Raw genomic sequence first — 19,400 nt, forward strand, 5'->3', positions numbered from 1 at the left:
AGTTGGTAAAAATCAATGTGCTTTGGGATTCATGTGGAACATAAAGGTTCGGTAAACGTCAATTCATGAGCAAAATGCAACAGATAGAGGATGTTGGGTTTGAATGGATTAGAGGTATTTTCTATGAAAAGGGTGGCAGAGAAAGTGGTTAGTCAATAAACAGGCAAGGCCTTTCGATTTGAAATCAAAGTTATCATGGGAACTGAAGGAGCAATCGCCCTCAAAGTCAAGGCTACAAACCAACCACCATATTTATAAACTCACAAGTTTTCTTTGTTTGAAACAGGGACAAAAATTGTGTCCAAATCAAAGCTTGGAAGTTTGAAATTTTTTTTCAAGTGTCGTGCCCAAATTTTGTCAGCACAAAGGCGGTTTGCGAAGGGGAAATAAAAATTTGTTCGATCTACAGGAACCCTCCATGAGTAAAAGCATGGTTCACGGCAAGGAATTGTGTTCGTTTTGCAGAGATCCTCCAGGAAGAAAGCATGGCTCAGGTAAGTTCATTTTCGGCTTTTCAGGACCCTCTTGGATAATGGGATTTAATTTAAAATTTTTAGGACCCTCCTGGATAATGGGATTTAATTTAAAATTTCAGGACCCTCCTGGATAATGGGATTTAATTTAGAGTTCTCAGGATCCTCCCGATAATGGTCTTTAGTTAAATTTTACGACATTCATAGTTAACAAGATTTAGTGTAAAGTTTTACTTTTAGGAGACATAGTTTAGCTTTAAAGTTTTCACTCTTAAGATGAGATTTAATTTGAAATTTTCAGGACCCTCCCGGACAATGGGATTTAGCTTTTGAGTTCTTATAGCTCTTTTGATAACAAGATTCGATTAACACTCACAGATGTTCCCAATATCAAACTGGAGTAGAAAAATTTCTTTTGTTTTGTCTGTTCTATTGTAAGCAGGCGTCCACCTAGAGAGCAAAGGAAAACAACACGAGTTTCAAGAATAGAAAGCAGTTCAGGCAAGTAATCAGGCACCCACCTAAAGAAACAAGGGAAGATAGTTCAAAGGAAAAGTAGTCACAAGAGGAAGTAGTTCGAGGTTTCGCAATCAGGCGCCCACCTCGCAAATAAGGGAAAACAATCCAAGATTCAGAGGAAAGGAATAGAAGTCAAAGTGTTGGTAATCAGGATCCCACATGGAGAACAAAGGGAAAGCAGCAATGTTCAAAGGAAGACAGTAATCAGGAACCCACCTGGAGAACAAAGGGAAAGCAGTTCAAGTGTTGGAAATCAGGAGCCCACCTGGAGAACAAAGGGAAAGCAGTTCAAATATTGGAAATCAGGAGCCTACCTAGAACAAAGGGAAAACAATTCAAGTGTTGGAAATCAGGAGCCCACCTGGAGAACAAAGGGAAAGCAGTTCAAGTGTTGGAAATCAGGAGCCCATCTGGGGAACAAAGGGAAAGCAATTCAAGTGTTGGTAATGAGGCGCCCACCTGGAGAACAAAGGGAAGCAATTCAAGTTTCGAGGAGAAACAGTTCAAGTGATGGAAATCAGGAGCCCACCTAGAGAACAAAGGGAAACAGTTCAAGTCTCAAGGAAAAACAGTGCAAATGTTGGTAATCAGGAGCCCGCCTGGAGAACAAAGGAAAGCAGCAATGTTCAAAGGAATACGGTTCAGGTTCAGCAATCAGGAGCCCGCCTGGAGAACAAAGGGAAAACAATTCAAGGGAAAAGCATTTCAAGTGTTAGAAATCAGGTGCCCACCTGGAGAACAAAGGAAAAGCATCAATGTTCAAAGGAAGATGGTTCAAGTTCAGCAATTAGGAGCCCACCTGGAGAACAAAGGGAAAACTAGTCAAGTTTCGAGGGAAAAGCAGTACAAGTGTTGGAAATCAGGAGCCCACTTGGAGAACAAAGGGAAAGCAGCAATGTTCAAAGAAAGACGATTCAAGTTCAGCAATCAGGAGCCCACCTGGAGAATAAAGGGAAAATGAGTCAAGGGAAAAGTAGTACAAGTATTGGCAATCAGGCGCCCACCTGGAGAACAAAGAGAAGGCAGTCCAAGTTTCGAAGGAAGACAGTTCAAGTGTTGGTAATCAGGCTCCCACCTGGAGAATAAGGGAAATCATTTCAGAATTCAATTCAAGTTAGAAGTAGCAGAAGCTCGCGGCAAGAATGCGAGTCAACAGTCCGAGATGATCAACAGAAGTCAGTCACAATCCAGAATAAAAAAAAAAAGAAAAAAGAGAAAGAAAAGAAAAAAGGGAAGTGAATCCAAATGCAGAAGCAGATGAAAGATGTGAACTGTTCAAGTCATGGTTGACGTCACAAGCACTACAAGTCCGGTCTTGATTCGGAAAGCTAAAGAAGAACGAGCTAGCACCTGTAGCTAACAAGTTCCAAGGTTCGAATCTAAAGTCTACATGAAGAACCATTCAAGACTCAAGATCAAACTTCAGAAGACTTATAGATAGGAATCTTGCAACTCGTAGTTGACAGGCTTAGCTAGTATTTTTCATTTTTTGATTTTTTATGTAATAACAGGACCGCGGACCGTATCCTCAGAGGAACGGCACCTCGACCGGCTCTCCACCTCGGTATACTCCATCATCTAATTCACTTCTGAACTACACGTGGTCTGATTCCTTTATAGCCAAGGATATGTAGGCAGCTCAGATACCAGGGCTCGGTCACATTCCCCTTTCTCTTAGTTTTGGTCTCCTTAAATAAGGGTCGGATAAAAAACCTGTCTAGTCGTTCTTTGTCTGAAAATACTTTATATTTCCAGTCAAAGAGGGGCAGCTGTAGACATGTGATTTTTGACCCTCCCCAAGATTTTTTATATTTTAGCATGTAAATATTTAATTTAGGCCTAATATTGTTATTTCAACTAATCTTGACTCTTTTACTTTATTTTATTACAAGAAAATAAAAATTACAAAAATAGTTTCATTAATATTTTATAGTCATTTTTAATCTTGAAAATACCAAAAATAGATTTGTTTTAACGGTCAGTCTTATTTTAATAGTTATTTTACTTAAGTAGGACTAATTAATAAATGAGATCGCATTTTTAGTCTCGTTCGTGGGGAAAGAATAAAATTCGGGCTTAAACGACCCATTTTTAGGCCTAATTTTCGGACCTAGCCCATAATTTCTAGGCCCATACCCCTTAACCTAAAAAACCCTACAAAAAACCTAGATCCCTACCCTCTATAAAAGCTAACCTAAAAATGCCTAAGGACTGAGAGTGAAGATAGACGATCAGCAAAAGGAAAAATCAATAAAAAGGAACTAATGTCTAAGAGCTAAAAAGGGAGGCTACTTAATTCAGGTAGGAAATCGTGTAGGAACCGCGGTTCACGACACGCACACACTCACGTTTCTCAGACGGAAAATAAGAAAAACGAACACACAAGAATTCTGCCTTCCTTTAATTTCGCTTTTGGTGTTCCAAAAATGGAGATTCAATTGAGGTTTGAAGTCCGGTTCTGAGGTCGTCACTGTTCGTCGAGGTTCGGAATTACAGTCCATAGTTTCAGACGATTTTGATTGTTGTTGCGGTTTCAATTTGTGGTTGTTTGTTCGTTTGGATATTTGAATTCCAAACTTTGTACCAACTGATTTCCCATACATTAAATGAAAGCAATTTCAAGATCCTTGAGGTCTATGATGGCAAGGATTCGAACAGTGATCATCCTTTGGTAAGCTTTTCATTGTTTAAGCCGCGAATGTATTAGAGTATTGTCTAACTTCTTAATTTGTAAATTTTGCTTAGTTTGGTGTTTGTTGTGCTGTGGAAATGGGTATCTTAATTATGTTGGTCCATATTGATTTATTGGTATAGAATTTCATTTTGTGCGTTTATTGTTGTCTTATGGAAATAGCTCATTAGCTTTTGTTGACTTCATAATTAGTTTGAAAATAAGGAAGATTAATATTGTGATTATTATTATTGAAGCTAGTAGCTGGAAATCGTTGACCAACTATGCCGATTCCTTGTTGTGTAGTGTTTAATAAATAGCTTGGTTTAATTTCAATTGGTATATCCATGGATAATTAATTATATAACAAGTAGATACAGATTTGTTGCTTATCAATAGGGTTGATTTGGTAAGGTTTCATAAAGAAGATTCTGAGGCGTGCCATACGCAAATAAAATCCATAATCCATGGCCATCACATTAACATTAACTTGGTATGGAAAAATACCTCTTTAAACACTCGTAGTTTGCCCTAGGTGCGTTTATAATAAAATTGTCATAGTTACGGGTACGGTTCCCGTGCCGTAGTTGTGACGCTTAATTGCTAAAATCCGGGGGTGCATTTCATGTGACCGGATTCTAATTTCCAACAAGGTTAAATAAAGCGTGTCGTGAACTGCGGGTGCATTTCATGTAGCGTGGCTTACGATGTGTTTTAAATAACCTTGAAATTTCTTGAAATAATAAAAGCGGCTAAAAAGTTAATAGGGCACGTAGGATTAAAATGTGTAATTAAATTAGATAATTGGGCCAACAATAATAGTTGAGCGACCGTGCTAGAACTACGGAACTCGGGAATGTCTAACACCTTCTTCCGGGTTAACATAATTCCTTACCCGGATTTCTGTGTTCGCGGACTATGAAACAGAGTCAATCTTTCCTCGATACGGGATTTAAATCGGTGACTTGGGACATCATAAATTATCCCAAGTGGCGACTCTGAATTTTTAATAAAATAATTCCATTTCGATTATCAGTTAAATTGGAAAAAACTCCCTTATTCCCTCTCGGGTGTAGTAAAAAAGGAGGTATGACAGGTTTATCGAGGGGCTCCATCCCAGCATCAGGATTAGCATGGCCCAGGAGTTGGAGATGGATATTTCGTACCAGCAGCTTGTGAGTATTGCTAGGAGAGTGAAGGGCATTCTTGCTCGGGAGAGAGAGGAGAGGAAGGCCAAGAAATCTCGAGAGTCTGGCACTTATAGTGATACTCGTCCCCCAACTGCATTTCATTATGGTAGGGGCTATGTGAGTCACCATGTTCATTTAACACTTCCAACCGCCAGTGGTATTCCGGCTACTCTTAGGACCCAGGAGCCTTATTATGCACCTCTAGTATCTAATATACCTCTTGCATGGGGTGGTTTTAGCAGTCAGTCCAACAAACCTGGCCCGAGCCAGCCACAATAGCCACGCCCTCCGAGAGCTTGTTTTGAGTGTGGCGACACTCGCCATATGGTGAGGGATTGACCCAGACTTAGGAGGGGTCCACCTCCACAGACTTCTCAGACATCGTGTGCTCTACCGGGTCCTCAGGCTATGATTACAGCACCAGCTAGCACTCCACCTACTCAGCCAGCTCGAGGTAGAGGTCGCCCTAGAAGGGGAAGTCAGGACAGATATTATGCTCTTCCTGCTCGTACATAGGCAGTTGCTTCCGACTCTGTCATTACAGGTATTGTTCCAGTCTGCCTTAGAGATGCATCGGTTTTATTTGATCCAGGCTCCACTTATTCCTATGTGTCCTCTTATTTTGCCCTATATTTGGGCGTACCTCATGGTTCATTGAGTTCTCATGTTTATGCGTCTACACTTGTGGGAGATTCTATTGTTGTTGACCATGTGTATCGGTCGTGTTTGGTTGTTCTTAGTGGTTTTGAGACCAGAGCCGATTTATTATTGCTCAGTATGGTAGACTTTGATATTATTTTGGGCATGGACTAGTTGTTGCCCCATTATGCTATTCTTGATTGTCACGTTAAGGCCGTGACTCTAGCTATGCCAGGATTACCGCGGTTAGAGTGGAGAGGTACCTTAGATTATGCTTCCAGTAGAGTTATTTCATTTCTTAAAGCTCAACGAATGGTTGAGAAGGGTTGTGACACGTATCTAGCTTATGTGAGAGATGTCAGTATTGGTACTCCTACAGTTGAGTCAGTTCCAGTAGTGAGGGATTATCCCGATGTATTTCCAGTTGATCTTCCAGGCATGCCACTCGACAAAGATATTGACTTTGGTATTGATTTGTTGTCGGGCACTTAGCGCGTCTCTATTCCTCCATATCGTATGGTTCCTCTTGAGTTGAAGGAATTGAAAGAACAATTACAGGAATTGCTTGATAAGGGCTTCATTCGACCCAGTGTGTCACTTGGGGTGCCCCAATCTTGTTTGTGAAGAAGAAGAAGGATGGTTCTATGTGTATATGCATTGATTATCGCCAGTTGAACAAAGTTATAGTGAAGAACATGTATCCATTTCCTCGTGTTGATGACCTATTTGATCAGTTATAAGGTACCAGAGTGTTTTCTAAGATTGACTTGCATCCAGGTTATCATCAATTGAAGATTCGGGAGCTAGATATCCCGAAGACTACTTTCAGGACTCGGTATGGTCACTACAAGTTCCTTGTGATGTCATTTGGGATGACCAATGCCCCAGCAGCATTTATGCATTTGATGCACAGTGTATTTCGGCCCTATCTTGACTCATTCGTCATTGTGTTTATTGACAACATTATGGTGTACTCCCAAAGTCAGGAGGATCATGAGTAGCACCTGAGGACTGTGCTTCAGACCTGAGGACTCTTGCCACTTGCGAAGTTTGCCTACAACAACAGTTATCAGTCGAGCATTCAGATGGCACTGTATGAGGCTTTGTATGGTAGATTGTGTCGATCTCCAGTGGGTTGGTTCAAGCCGGGCGAGGCTAGGCTTTTGGGTATAGACCTAGTTCAGGATGCCTTGGAGAAGGTTAAAGTGATTAAGAATCGACTTTGCACAGCCCAGTCTAGACAGAAGTGTTATGCGGATGGAAAGGTTCGCAATGTTGCATTCATGGTTGGGGAGCGGGTCTTGCTTCGAGTTTCGCCCATGAAGGGTGCTATGAGGTTCGAGAAGAAGGGCAAGTTGAGCCCAAGGTTTATTGGTCCATTCGAGGTATTGCAGCAAGATGGGGAGGTTGCTTATGAGTTTGCCTTGCCTCCCAGTCTAGCAGGAGTTCATCTAGTATTTCATGTTTCGATGCTCCGAAAGTATCACGGTGATCCGTCTCATGTGTTGGATATCAACTTAGTCTAGTTGGACAAGGATCTATCTTATATTGAGGAGCCGGTAGCTATTTTGGATAGGCAGGTTCAAAAGTTGAGGTAAAAGAACATCGCTTCAGTGAAGGTTCAGTGGAGGGGTCAGTCGGTCGAGGAGGCGACTTGGGAGGCCGAGCATGATATGCGCAACCGTTATCCTCATCGTTTCACTACTTCAGGTATGTCTCTATACTCGTTCGAGGACGAATGATTATTTTAAAAGGGGGAGGATGTAATGACCCGGCCGGTTGTTTTGAGAGTATTAGCCCCTATCCCCTATTTACCGCTTTCCCTGTATCTTTTTCTACTTGTGTGATTTACCGGGATGTTCTGCTTTTGTGAATCTTAACATGCTATCAAGCATGGCTTAAGCCAAGAATCAACTTTCTCCTTTCAAGATATGAATAATATTGTTTCAAATCCATTGGAAAATAATTTCCTATACGTTTACGTTTTGCAATAAAGATAAAAAAAATAGGGTTAAACAATCTTCAATATCGAATAGTGTATATCACAATATGTTTTCTTACATGACCAACTGTGTTGCAATTTTAAGAGGCATATCGACGTATATAACAAGAGTCCTGATCATAACAAAGCAACAGAAACGGATGGAAGGAAACATACATCAGGGATATCGTTTATAAAGAAGTATTAGGTGAAGTACGCTTATTACATATTTATACCTCATAAAAAATGACATGTACTTAATTAAACTTTAATTGTACATCTTCTTTGATTCAGACAATATTCAATCATTCCGACCTCGGCAAGGAAGTCACTATATACACTACGATCCACATTGATTATCCACAAAAAACTTGTACTTTTAATCTTTCATGTATTTTTGTTACTCAAAAGTTTGTTTTAATAATATTAATATTATTTACAAATCACCTATTACATGATACAACATAAGGAGAAACTAGTATAGTATAATTTCGAAGAAATTATATCATATATCACTTGGGTCATACAGCCCATTCGAAAATAGCCCACATTTGAAGCCTTTACCTAGTTTAGCCCAGGTTGTATATGTTTTGAAATTTTGTTTTCACCCGGTAGCCCACAAATATTATTAACGGTTTTTGCTTTTTAAATTTCTTTTTCTCTCTCTTTTTCTCACGCTTTTCTCAGAGACGAAGGCAACCATCCTCCATTGTTGGGTCTCAAGTAATTTTTTGAGCTTTCAATCTTATTTTCCGGCAATTTTTGTTTCATTTTATGCTTTTACCACAGTTTTGGTTTTAAATTTTGTTTTAATTTTAATTTTTTTGCTTTTTTGATTTTGAATATTTTCTTAACAATGTTGTTGTGTTTTTCGTTCGATTTTGTGTTCCCTCTATCTTTGTTCTGGGCCTAAACTTGATATTTTAGTTTGCATGCTTTCGACTTTTAGGGTAGAATTTAATTTTTGAGTTTTGTTACAATTTGGGAAAATTGGCCTCTGCTTTGTGTTCATGGCCTTTGTTTTTTGTTTGATTTTTGTGTTTTCCTTCACTTGTCTTCACTTTTGTTAAAGCTTTGTTTGCTTTATTGTAGAAAATACGTTCAAAAATACCTGCTTCTAAAAGTCGTATGAAGGTCGTTGGAAAAGGTGTTAAGTTCGATTTTGCGAAAAAATTGAGGGACTTGCCCTCAAGCCCTGATTCTGAAGCTAATGTGCATGTCCAGGCCCCAGTCCTGCTCCTCCAAAAAAATCTCAACAAAAGAGCAGTCGAATGACTCGTTCGCAAACGAAGAATACTCCTACTCCAGTTAAATCATTGAGGGACTTGCCCTTAACCCCTGATTCTGAAGCGAATGCACATGTCCAGGCTCCCGATGATGATGATTTTGAGTCTCCTGCTCCTACAAAAAAGTCGCAACAAGAGAGCAGTCGAATGACTCATTCGCAAACGAGTAATACTCCTACTCCAGTTAACATTATTAGAATAAGGAGTAAGAAATGTGGGAGACATGAAAATTCCAAAGAAAATCAGAAAGTTGATTTGGTTAATGAAGATGATGTAGGTCCCAGTGTTAAATCGAAAAAGAAAAGATCAAGTACGATGGTGAGAGTGGTCTTGATTGCATATCCAAAGAACAAAGGATTGCTATTCGCCGCAAATTGAATGAGAGAAAAGCTAAGCTAAAGGTATTCCCTGTGTTGCTATTAATTTTATACATGCTGATACAATTTCATACAAAGTTGTACAGTTGTTTAACATATTTATACAAGTACTGCTACACTGATTTATACATGTTTATACAATATTTTAGTATAGTTTTTGTTCCTGATTTCTTTCTTGTTATTTTTCCATATGCAAGGTTGGAGACTTTTATATACAACCAGTTGATCATTTCCACAACAAGATTAGTTCCCATACCGAGACTGATATTGTTAGTATTTTGAAGCAATGTTTGACTGACACGCACCTTCAAATGTTCTGTGCTAGTTGTTTTGGGTACTTCTTGGACCTGCCTTAATTTGAAATTCAAAATCAACTTATTCATTATATACTATTGAGAGAAGTCGTCCCAGGGCGGGAAAGGGAGTTGTGGGTTAAAATTAATGGTTGTTTGCTGCGTTTTGGCATTGAAGAGTTTGTTGTTATCACTGATTTGAAGTGTGTAGAAGAAGATGCCACTTTCTATGACAAACCAGATGTCAATAGGTTGCTAAAAGAGCATTTTCTAGGAGATTGAAAAAAGGCTATAATGAGGGGGCAACTTCTTGATCGCTTCAAGAAAAATGACTGGAAGTCGGACGAAGATGCGTTCAAGATGGCCTTGATGGTGTTTGTCCATCATTTCATATTCTCAGATGCCAATAATCATGGTATCAACAAAGATGATTTTGATATCATTGAAAGTGGTCAATATCAGACATATGCTTGGGAAAAAAAGTCATTTGAAGATATTTTAAAGACAATGAGGGACAGACAGTGTGACTATTTGACAATGTATAGGCTCGGAGGTTTGCCACTTGCGTTACAAATATGATTTTTTGAGTGTTGCTCTATGGTTGACAAGCATCTAATTGTTCGCGTTGGCACAAATGTGCCGCGCATTCTTAATTGGAAAGTCACTGAAACTCCAAAATATACGGATTTGACTAACGGGGTGAACATATCTAGTATCGACCTAGTAAACATTTTGTACCATAATACTTCTTCATATATGATTTCAGTTTTTTTGTAAGTATGTATACTTATGAATATATCACAATTTCCTTTTTCTATTATTGTAATCCAGTTTTTGTTATTGTAGTTGACATATACGAACATTTCCCCTACTTGTGAAGAGATGTCAACTCTGAACATCGCCACGCTTTTTGAAGTTAATGCCGATGATATTGCATCAGGGGAGGTGCTTGCCTTTCACACTGATAATTCTGTCTTTACATCTCCATATTGTCCTCAGAATATGGAGCAACAGTCTAAATGACCTTATCTTCAGAATACGAAGCAACAGTCTAAACGACCTTATCCTCAGAATACACAGCGCCGGCCTAATCCGAGTTATAATCCTTCGGTGCGCATTGATCTGTTGAATGTTGAAGTTGAGAAGTTGAGGAGTGTTGCTGGAAAAGTACTGGAGCTTTAGCTTTTCTATAGTTTATCTGTACTTTTTGTATATACATGATTTTTTGGTTATAAACATGGTTGTTGATTTACTTTTGTTGTTTTTGTTGTTTTTTGTTTTAGTTGACTGATACAGTTACGACACTCAATAGTTATGTAGTTTCTTCCTTTGAAAAAGTGTTCAGTTTTCTGAACATGAAGGAAACCAAGCAAACGAGGGAAGAGGTTCCTGATTTCAAGGTAATGTTTTACTGATAAAACCAAATCAGTCAACAGTTATGCCTTCTTTGAATCATCACTCAATAATTATGCCTTCTCTTTCTATTATTTTTTATTAGATTCATCAGTGCGTGTCTGATGAAAATACATCTGGTCTCGGCGAATTTGATGGCTATCAATATGATGTTGTTCCTGACTTTGTCGATCAAGTGAATCAATATAACACGCTAGCTGACCAAACAGATTTAGGTGTCAAAGCAAACGAGGGAGTCACTGATGGTGTTGATCATGGTATTCGTTCTACATTTTATTTTCTTTTTTTGTCTGATTTTTCTTTTCTTCATTTTGAAAAGTTTTTATTATTGGTTTTCTTTGTCTAAGGGGCAGAAGGTGATGTCAAGGATGATACATTTTGGGATGACATTAGCGATGAAGATTTAGCTACACTACTGATGTCCCAAAATGTGCTTCACAGACCACTCATCATAGATGTAGAAGAGGATTACATTTCTCCTGAACAGTTGGTTCGACAGAAAATACCAGGAAAATATGCTAAATCTCCATATTTGCCAGTTTTTTATTCGGGGGCATCAGGATCGGTGCACTAGCTCATTTTTATATCAGACATCCTTTCACGATCGAAATTGATGATTTTGATCCCTTGTCACCATTGGCCAAAGAGTTTTACGCGTTTGTTGATAATGGGGTGGATACGAGGCGAAGGCATCTTAACTTTCTGTAAGCTTTCATGTTCTGATTTTATACTTGTCAATGAAGGTAGTTCTGATTACTTTTTGTTTTGTATGAATTGAAGTGCCAAAAATATTTATACCGATGAAGTAAATAAGCTTGCGGAAGCTTTTACTTTTGGCTCGTGTCATGTGACCACGAAGGATTGGTTCCACTCACTCGTGTATTATGGTCGACCTTTGATTGACATGGTATTTAATAACTTTCTGTCCTAATGCCTTTTTTATTTGTTGCGTATATTTACTGTTTGAGACCCCCATAGTGTATACATAACTTTGTATAATCACGGTATAAGATTGTATAACCTTGTATAAATATGTATAACTCTGTATAATAGCGTATAAATTCGTATATTTAAAAAATCTAGTAGTGATGGTTGTTTTATTTTATTTCTTTTCTCAGCACTTGGATGTCCTCCTTTATTATTTGATGAAGAGGGGAAAATATGGGCCGAACGTTGCCATGCGATTTACTAAAACCGACTTTGCCTTTGGTAACAAAATCAACTCCCTGTATAAGGATTTCAAAGTGAATCAAGATCCTTCAGTGATTCCTGAAGGACATGAGATAGAAGAGTACATTAGAGGGTCTTATTGTGATGCAAATGTAGCGTGGCACACTGTTGTACACGTCTTATTCCTTATCTATGTGAAGCGCGAAAGAGCAAAATTGGGCCATTGGGTTTTGGGGTTGTTTACGTTCATAGATAGGTGCATCCACATTTATGACTCTAACCGCGGAGCTATTAATGATAGACTTGCTTTGGATGCTACATTACCTTATGCATTTGATACCTCAATTCTTGAAGAGTTCTGATTTTTATGTCGAGAAGAAGGGCATTGATTGGAACAATGGTGCATATCCCGATAAATCACATGCTGATGCTTTACAAATTAATCTAGTTAATAATGTGCCACAACAGATCAAATGGTAGGTTAATCTCAATTATTTTACTATTTTACTATTAGTGTACCTATTTACAGTAACGTACAGAGAATCTAATTTTTTTAATTATAGTGATTGTGGTGCTTTTGTTACTGGTTTTGCTGAGTATTTCATCCTGGGTAAGGAAATTCAAAAAGATAATTTTGACATTGAGACATTTCGCACCAGGCAGGGATCTCTGTTCTGGGATTATGGAAGGAAAAAACAACAGTCCGGTGCAATTAGTGGTGATGAAATCACAGGGAGACTTTTCAGGAAAAGGGGACGACCGAGAAAGTAGTTCTGTTTTTTTCATTTTAATGTAGTTTTGCTATGTATCAAGAGTTGTTGCCTAGTTTTGTCTAAGTACTATTATGCTATTTGTGAGATAACATTAAAGGATATTATAGATGTTTTTATTTTTGTGTAATTTGTGGTAGTCATTACACATTGTGGTTGTGAATGAATTACATTTTAATGAATATTTCAGTTGCTTTTGTCCTTTAACAAAGTATTTACTTTCGTTATTGTTGCAGTTTTGTTAATGTTGCAGGGTTTATACATATGTATACAATAATATACATAGTTATACAATTTTATACAACCATATACTCTCATTTATACATCTGTATACATATAATAACATTGACTGTTTGCAGTTCTGATTTGCATTTGTACAATCTATCAAAATATTTAGCACTATTAAAAACAACAACACACTATTATTGGATAATCAAAACATGTATAATGAAACATATTTAACGTAATTGCAACATATAGTGTAAATTGTAATTCTTTATTGGCATATGTACCTCAAATGTTTGTGAAACTTAACTACTCAATATTTGTAACTCTATTGTTTGTGAAACTTAAGTCCTCAACATGACAACATATGTAATAGGAAGTGTTATGTTTCCAACTATTTATTTTGGTCGATTCCTACATGTTTTTCTATTGACCATTTTGTCCACACACAGAACATGAAAACACCCTCTTAGACTCTCTCTGAAGCAGGTTTGAGTCTTTCCTTTCTTGGCCTTCCTACATTCCTTCTCCATTTAGGTGGTAGGACCACATCTTCTAGCACCTCTATTGGAATTACCCATAAACTCTCATTTGGCATCGGATTCACTGGAAATTCATAAGTTCTAAGGAGGTTATCCTTCTTGTAGTAAAAAGAACAATATTAGCCAGGTTTCAGCTGTTGGTTATTCAAAACCACCCAAGCATGCGGACATGGAAGTTCATCCATTTGAAATTTATTGCAACTGCATGTTCCCTCTTCAAGGCACACTATGTTTCGCCTTACCCCTTCAAGCACAGTATATAACTACTCCGCAGCAGGCCTCACCTGCAAAAGTTTTCTTTAAAAAAAAGTTAAACCACATTATACATTATTATACAGAGTTATGCATCCTTATACAAGCAGTAAAATGCAAGTCAGTAGTGCCATGCATCATTATTTTTGATTTGTTTTACCGTCATTTGCTTCGATGCAATCAGATTTTCCTGAAGAAGTTTGTCGTACTTTTTGCCAAGCTCTGTAGATGTCTCCATTGCACTTTCTCTATTTTTGTTGTTCCATTGTCGTAGCAAATTTGCCATGTACTCCAACAATCGCATTACTGGTAACTCTCTAGCATCTTTGTTTGCTGCATTCATTGACTCTGCAATATTGGAAGTCATTACCATCAACCTTTTCACTTTGGAGTATGCCCTAGACCACCTTTTGTAGCTAATTTTGAACAAGTAAGGCTGCACCCTCGGATCAATTTGCACATCTCTATCATATGGTAGTCAAATTTCTCTATCGTGTAAGCTCTAGCCAAAACAAAGAAGATATCCTTCAATTGTTTGTGATGTTTATTGAATGTGCACTTGACATTCTGCCACAAGTGAAACATGTAAATACAATGTGGTACTTCTGGGTACACAGCTTTTGTGGCATTGAAGATGCTTTCATTTCTATCTAAAACTATACACATCCCTGTAATGACTCGACCGGTCATTTTGAGCTTTTGCACTTCACTCGCTAGTTCTCGGGCATGACTAGCCCCGTGTGATACATTATGACTTATGTGAATCGTTGATTTTGGTTTTTCAGGGTAATCAGAATGAATTTAAAAGAGCAGTCCTCAATTTGAAGTTTAAAATTTAAAAGGTTTTACCAAGATTTGACTTGTTGGTATATGATCTCAGATCGGAATTTTTATGATTTGGTTAGCTCCTTTAGGTGATTTGGGACTTAGGAGCGTGATCAGAATGTGTTTTGGAGGTCCGTGGAAGGTTTAGGCTTGAATTGGCGAAATTGAGATTTTGGTAATTTCCGGTTGATAGGCGAGATTTTGATATAAGGGTCGGAATGGAATTCTGGAAGTTGAAGTAGGTCCGTTGTGTCATTTGTGATGTGTGTGCAAAATTCCAGGTCATTCGGACGAGGTTTGGTAGGCTTTTTGATCAAAAGCGGAATCTAGAAGTTCTTGGGATTCTTAGGCTTGAATCCGATGTGATTTTGGTGTTTTGATGTTGTTTTAAGCATTCCAAAGATTGGGACAAGTTAGAATGAAGTTATAGGATATGTTGTCATGTTTGGTTGAGGTCCCGAGGTGAGTTTTGGATGGTTAAACGGGTCAATTTTGGACTTTGGACTTGGCAGTTTTTGCTGGTTTTTGTTGCAGACGATTTGTTCTGCGCGTTCGTGGTCAGGGACTCGCGTTCGCAAAAGGTGTTTTTGTGTGATGATATTTTTGTTCTACGCATTCGCGAGGAAGAGGACGCAAATGTGAAAGTGAAGGCTTCATGTGTATAGCGGACGCGTGACTGGGGTCGCGTTCGCAAAGAGGAGTAAGGTCGTTGGGCACCCCAGGCCCTTGTGTTATGCGTTCGCGAAAGGCTGGTATGGTGAAGCATCGCGTTCACGTGGAATCATCCGCGTTTACAAAGGAAAAATGTAGAGGCAGTGAATTTTGTCTACGCGAACGCGAGAGTGCAATCGCGTTCGCGAAGAAGGAAATTTTACCTGAGGCAGAATGTTTAAAAGTGGGTTTCACGATTTTTGGTTTATTTTCTCCATTATTGAACAATTTTTGGAGTTTTTGAGAAGGATTGAAGAGGGAATCGAAGGGAAACACTTGGAGGTAAGATTTTTGAACTCTATACTCGATCCTATGTTGATTCTTACTTGTTTAATCATGAAATATGTGGAAATTAAAGCCTAAAATTGGGGAATTAGGGCTTGATTTTAGCGAGTGTAAATTAGGAATTTGAGGGGACAATTGGGGTCCAATTTTGATGTTCTTGGTATGTATAGACTCGTAAGAGGATGAGGATTCTATTGATGTGACTTTTATCAGATTCTGAGATGTGGGCCCAGGGGCCGAGTTTGAGAAATTTCGGGAATTTTTATATAAATTGGATATTTTCGAGTAGGATTTGTTCCCTTGGCATATTTTAATAGTTATGTACTGATTTTGGTTAGATTTGGAGCATCTGGAGGTCGATTCGAAAGGGCAAAGGCATCACGGGCTAGAGTTTGGACCGGATCGAGGTGAGTAATGATTGTAAATGTTGTCCTAAGGGTATGAAACCCCGGATTGCACATCGTTGTGCTATATTGAGGTGACACACACGCTAGATGACGAGCATAGGGTCGTGCATTGTTGGGGATTGTGACTTAGTCCATCCCGAATGATTGTTTTACCATGTATTTGACTAAAAGCTTTTGCTATCATTATGTTTTGGGCTGAATGTCATACTTGGGCCTCGTGCCAACTATTTGAACCCTTATGAGATTTTTATTGATATTTACTTACTGTTTTGACTTTATACTTGAACTCAGTCATGCTATATTCTACTGTCTTCATAACTCAGCCATGTTTACTCTGCTTTAACACTTAAATGAGATTTTAAATGACATTTTGGGCTGAGCACCATGTTTTACTGTTGTCCGAGTGGCTTGTGAGATTCTGACTGAGTAAGGCTGAGGGCCTATGTTGTGAGGAAACACGGATTATGATTATGAGGTCGAGGGTCTGAGATTTGTACGCCACGAGGTGACTTGAATGAGGCCGAGAGCCTAGTGATGATGCCACGAGATGACTTGATATTGCGCTTGGGCCGTAAGGGGCCCCTCCAGGAGTTTGCACACCCACAGTGAGTGCAAATACCCATTGTGATATGAGATAGAGTCCGAAGGGCTGATATTGTTCCGTGTGTTGCCCGAGGGGCTGATTTTGTCGGTATTGTGCCCGACGGACGGTTCTTTATGTGTTTACCTTTTCTAGTTGCATGTCTGTTACTTGCTTAACTGTTTAAAAAGGCACTTTAAGAAGCTTAAACTGAACTAAATTGACTTGCATATTTTCACTATTTCATTACTTTTACTGGCTTTTACTGCTTCTTATAGCCTGTAATGTGCTTTACGTGATTTCTTATTAGTCAGTCTGTATTTATTATTATTACTCACTGAGTTGGAGTACTCACTTTACTCGTTACACCCCTTGTGCAGATTCGGGCGCTTCAGGTCCCGCTAGCGAGTGTGATCTTTCCAGCTCAGGCGGATTCGGAGATTCTCTAGGTAGCTGCCGACGTTTGCAGCCCAGAGCTTCTTCCCTTCTCTCATTTTCTCTGTTTTAGCTTTGTATTAGACTATGTAGACTCTTCAGACTTACAGTATATTGATAGATGCTCATGATTGGTGACACCTCGATGTCGGGCTGTGTTGGTTTTGTTTTTCGCAAGTTGTACTGTTCACTGCTTATTTGGGAGTTTATCATGTTAAAGACTCAATACTTATTATTTTAATTGCTTAAAATAAAGTGGGAATATGTCAGCTGGCCGTGTCTTCACGAGAGGCACCATCACGACCGGATCCGAGTTTAGGGTCGTGACAATCCCTTCCCTAACACCAAAAGTACCCTTTATCTGGATGAAGAACCACTCCCAAGATTTATTATTCTCTGAATCTACAATTGCATATGCAAGTGGAAGGATTTTTCCTGTTTATACAAAATAGATATTAGGATTCAGACAATTATACAAATCTTATACACAGTTATACACGATTATACAACTTTATACATACTGCAAATTTTATAAAAACAGCAGCTCTGAAATCCTATTCACGTTTATACATGAAACTACAACATTATACAAACTACAGAAACAAGGTAGATGCAGTCAACTCACCAGCTCCATCTTGTGTGCAAGCAGTCAATATGGTACCCTTATATGCTGCTTTAAGGAAACTTCTGTCAACAACCATTATCGGTCTGCAATGCTCCCAACCCTTGATAGATGCATATAAGGAAACATATACATAAAGAAAGCATCCATTTTCTGATTTGTGCAACTTTGTAACCGTTCCTGGATTTGTATGCTCCAACATAAACAAATACCTCGGCAACTCCTTATATGAATCGCTCGGATTCCCTCTTATCATTGCCATTGCTATCTCCTTAGCTCTCCATGCTTTCATATAGCTCACGTCAATCCCGTACTGCTTTTGTATGTCCTGTGTTATATCATTTGCGGTGTAAACTTTTTTTGGATTAACATACTTGTCCTTGACTATACTAGCAATTACACCTGAAGTAGCTTGCCGTTGCGTTAAGTATCTTTCACCATAGCCGCATGTATGATTATTATTGTAACTTCTCACCTTGAATATATTTGCCTTGTAAACGTCAGAAGATTTGAAACTCCAAGCAAAATTGTCATCCACACACATAAGGTGATACCTAGGATTAAAGATCATTCAACTTCTAAATACACTTGTATACAAAAACATAACTAGATATATACTAATTTTAATACCTATATACAAATATATACTACTTTATACATATTTATACATACATATAACAGAATATACAACTATTGCCATACCTTGTTGTGCTTGATCTCTTCACCTTGAATTGGAACCTCTCGCGTACAGTCAAGTTCTTCATCACATTCATAACTGTCTCTTTATCTTTATAAACTTGATCCTCCTCCACAAATTCGTTCAATATATTATCTATTATACCCGTATTTTCACTAAATTTCGTGTTTTGAATGAATTCGATATCAGGCATAATCTTAGTGTTATCAATTGTGGATACATCTATAGAATTGGAACTTGTAGCAACCAAACAACTGGAACTTGTAGCAACCAAACAACTGAAACTTGTTGCAACAAAACGATTATCATAAATCTCTTTCACAGTCACAAACAACGGGTATTCAGTGAAATTCAAGTTTTTCTTCTTTAGTTCGATATACACCTTAACACCCGTATCGTTGTAAATCAGGATCGGTGGCAAACCATCATTTGGGAGAAAGTTAATCTCTATTGTGTTTAACTCACAATCGATCCTAATCTGTTCCAAAATAGCTGCAACTAAATTGTTGTAGCTGAATGTCGACTCGATTATTACACAATCGCTGACGAAATTGATAAACTTGTTTTCTTCCCATTCACCACTATGAAGAACGTAAACTGGAAAAAGCTCCATCGAACAAAAAGTTGAAATCAAAATTGCAGCAAAAATGAAAATTGCGCTGATTGCAGCAAAAAAATTTCACTTTTCGTGTTTGATTTGCTGTTAATTCGAGAAGAAGAATAATTTCTAAGGTTTTTGGAGTTGCATTGACTGCAAAATCGCGTTTTTGTAGATTTGGGGAAGAAGAATGGAAAGAATGAGAGAAAATCTCGCTGAAAGATACAAAATCCCCCTTCTGAGTCCCAAAAAACGAAAATAACGCCCCTTTTTCGGATATGTGCCTGTTATTTTTGGGATACTCAATTGTAAATTGAAATATGGGCTATAAAGTTGAAAAGTAGGCAACCCAGTTATTTTAATATGAAATTTTCCCTATAATTTCACTAATTAAATATATTTTTTAAATAAATCATACTCATTCAGATAGGATCCAACA

General features: G+C 38.2%; 1 protein-coding gene and 1 long non-coding RNA gene across 2 annotated transcripts; both read left to right on the forward strand.

Moving 5' to 3' along the window:
• The first annotated feature begins 3,034 nt into the window (after window positions 1-3,034).
• Window positions 3,035-10,053, forward strand: LOC142181153 (uncharacterized). The gene is made up of 3 exons (XR_012709532.1): window positions 3,035-3,663; window positions 8,566-9,160; window positions 9,334-10,053. It is a non-coding gene; the product is annotated as an uncharacterized LOC142181153 (long non-coding RNA).
• A 105-nt stretch (window positions 10,054-10,158) lies between these two features.
• On the forward strand, window positions 10,159-11,857 carry LOC142180607 (uncharacterized). The gene is made up of 4 exons (XM_075252667.1): window positions 10,159-10,596; window positions 10,713-10,829; window positions 10,928-11,099; window positions 11,190-11,857. Exons 2-4 carry the CDS (start codon window positions 10,785-10,787, stop codon window positions 11,414-11,416), a joined length of 444 nt encoding a protein of 147 aa, XP_075108768.1. The 5' UTR covers window positions 10,159-10,596; window positions 10,713-10,784; the 3' UTR covers window positions 11,417-11,857.
• The last annotated feature ends 7,543 nt before the right edge of the window (window positions 11,858-19,400 follow it).

The sequence above is a fragment of the Nicotiana tabacum genome, chromosome 5, assembly GCF_000715075.1.
Source record: "Nicotiana tabacum cultivar K326 chromosome 5, ASM71507v2, whole genome shotgun sequence".
Classification (NCBI taxonomy): Eukaryota; Viridiplantae; Streptophyta; class Magnoliopsida; order Solanales; family Solanaceae; genus Nicotiana; species Nicotiana tabacum.